The 441-nt window shown below is 48.3% G+C and overlaps 1 protein-coding gene across 1 annotated transcript in view; it reads left to right on the forward strand.

Annotated features, from left to right (window-relative positions):
* EMH_0034240 (uncharacterized protein) overlaps window positions 1-441 on the forward strand; it is a gene marked incomplete at both ends in the record, with an annotated part of 9,238 nt that overhangs the window by 5,885 nt on the left and 2,912 nt on the right. Inside the window, 2 exons of the mRNA XM_013494850.1 lie at window positions 85-122; window positions 216-329. Of these exons, the coding sequence (XP_013350304.1) occupies window positions 85-122; window positions 216-329 (152 nt within the window). The remainder of the gene's footprint in view (window positions 1-84; window positions 123-215; window positions 330-441) is intronic.

Raw genomic sequence — 441 nt, forward strand, 5'->3', positions numbered from 1 at the left:
ATTTAGGGTTCAGGGGGTTATGGTTTAGGGTTTAGGGTTTAGGGGGTTATGGGTTAGGGTTTAGGGTTTAGGGTTTGAGGTTAGGGGGTGCGGTTCAGGGGTTATGTGTTGGGGTTTACGGGGTAGGGTTTAGGAGAATGGTTTTTTTTTTTTCTAGGGTTTATGAATAAGGGTTTAGGGTTTAGGGTTTAGGGTTTAGGGTTTGTGTGTTTCAGGCCTTCACGCCAACACCGCAGCATTTCTGGTGGTTGGCTCTCAAAACCTAATTGGGGTTTGGGGGGATAGCTCGTCAGGGGGCGGCAGTATTCCTCTAGAGTATACTCACAATCGTGAGGGTTTAGGGTTTAGGGTTTAGGGTTTAGGGTTAGGGGTTTAGGGTTAGGGGTTTAGGGTTAGGGGTTTGGGGTTTAGGGGTAGGGGTTTAGGGTTTAGGGTTAGGGG

Source organism: Eimeria mitis, genomic scaffold (assembly GCF_000499745.2).
Source record: "Eimeria mitis Houghton genomic scaffold, Emh_scaff1306, whole genome shotgun sequence".
NCBI lineage: Eukaryota > Apicomplexa > Conoidasida > Eucoccidiorida > Eimeriidae > Eimeria > Eimeria mitis.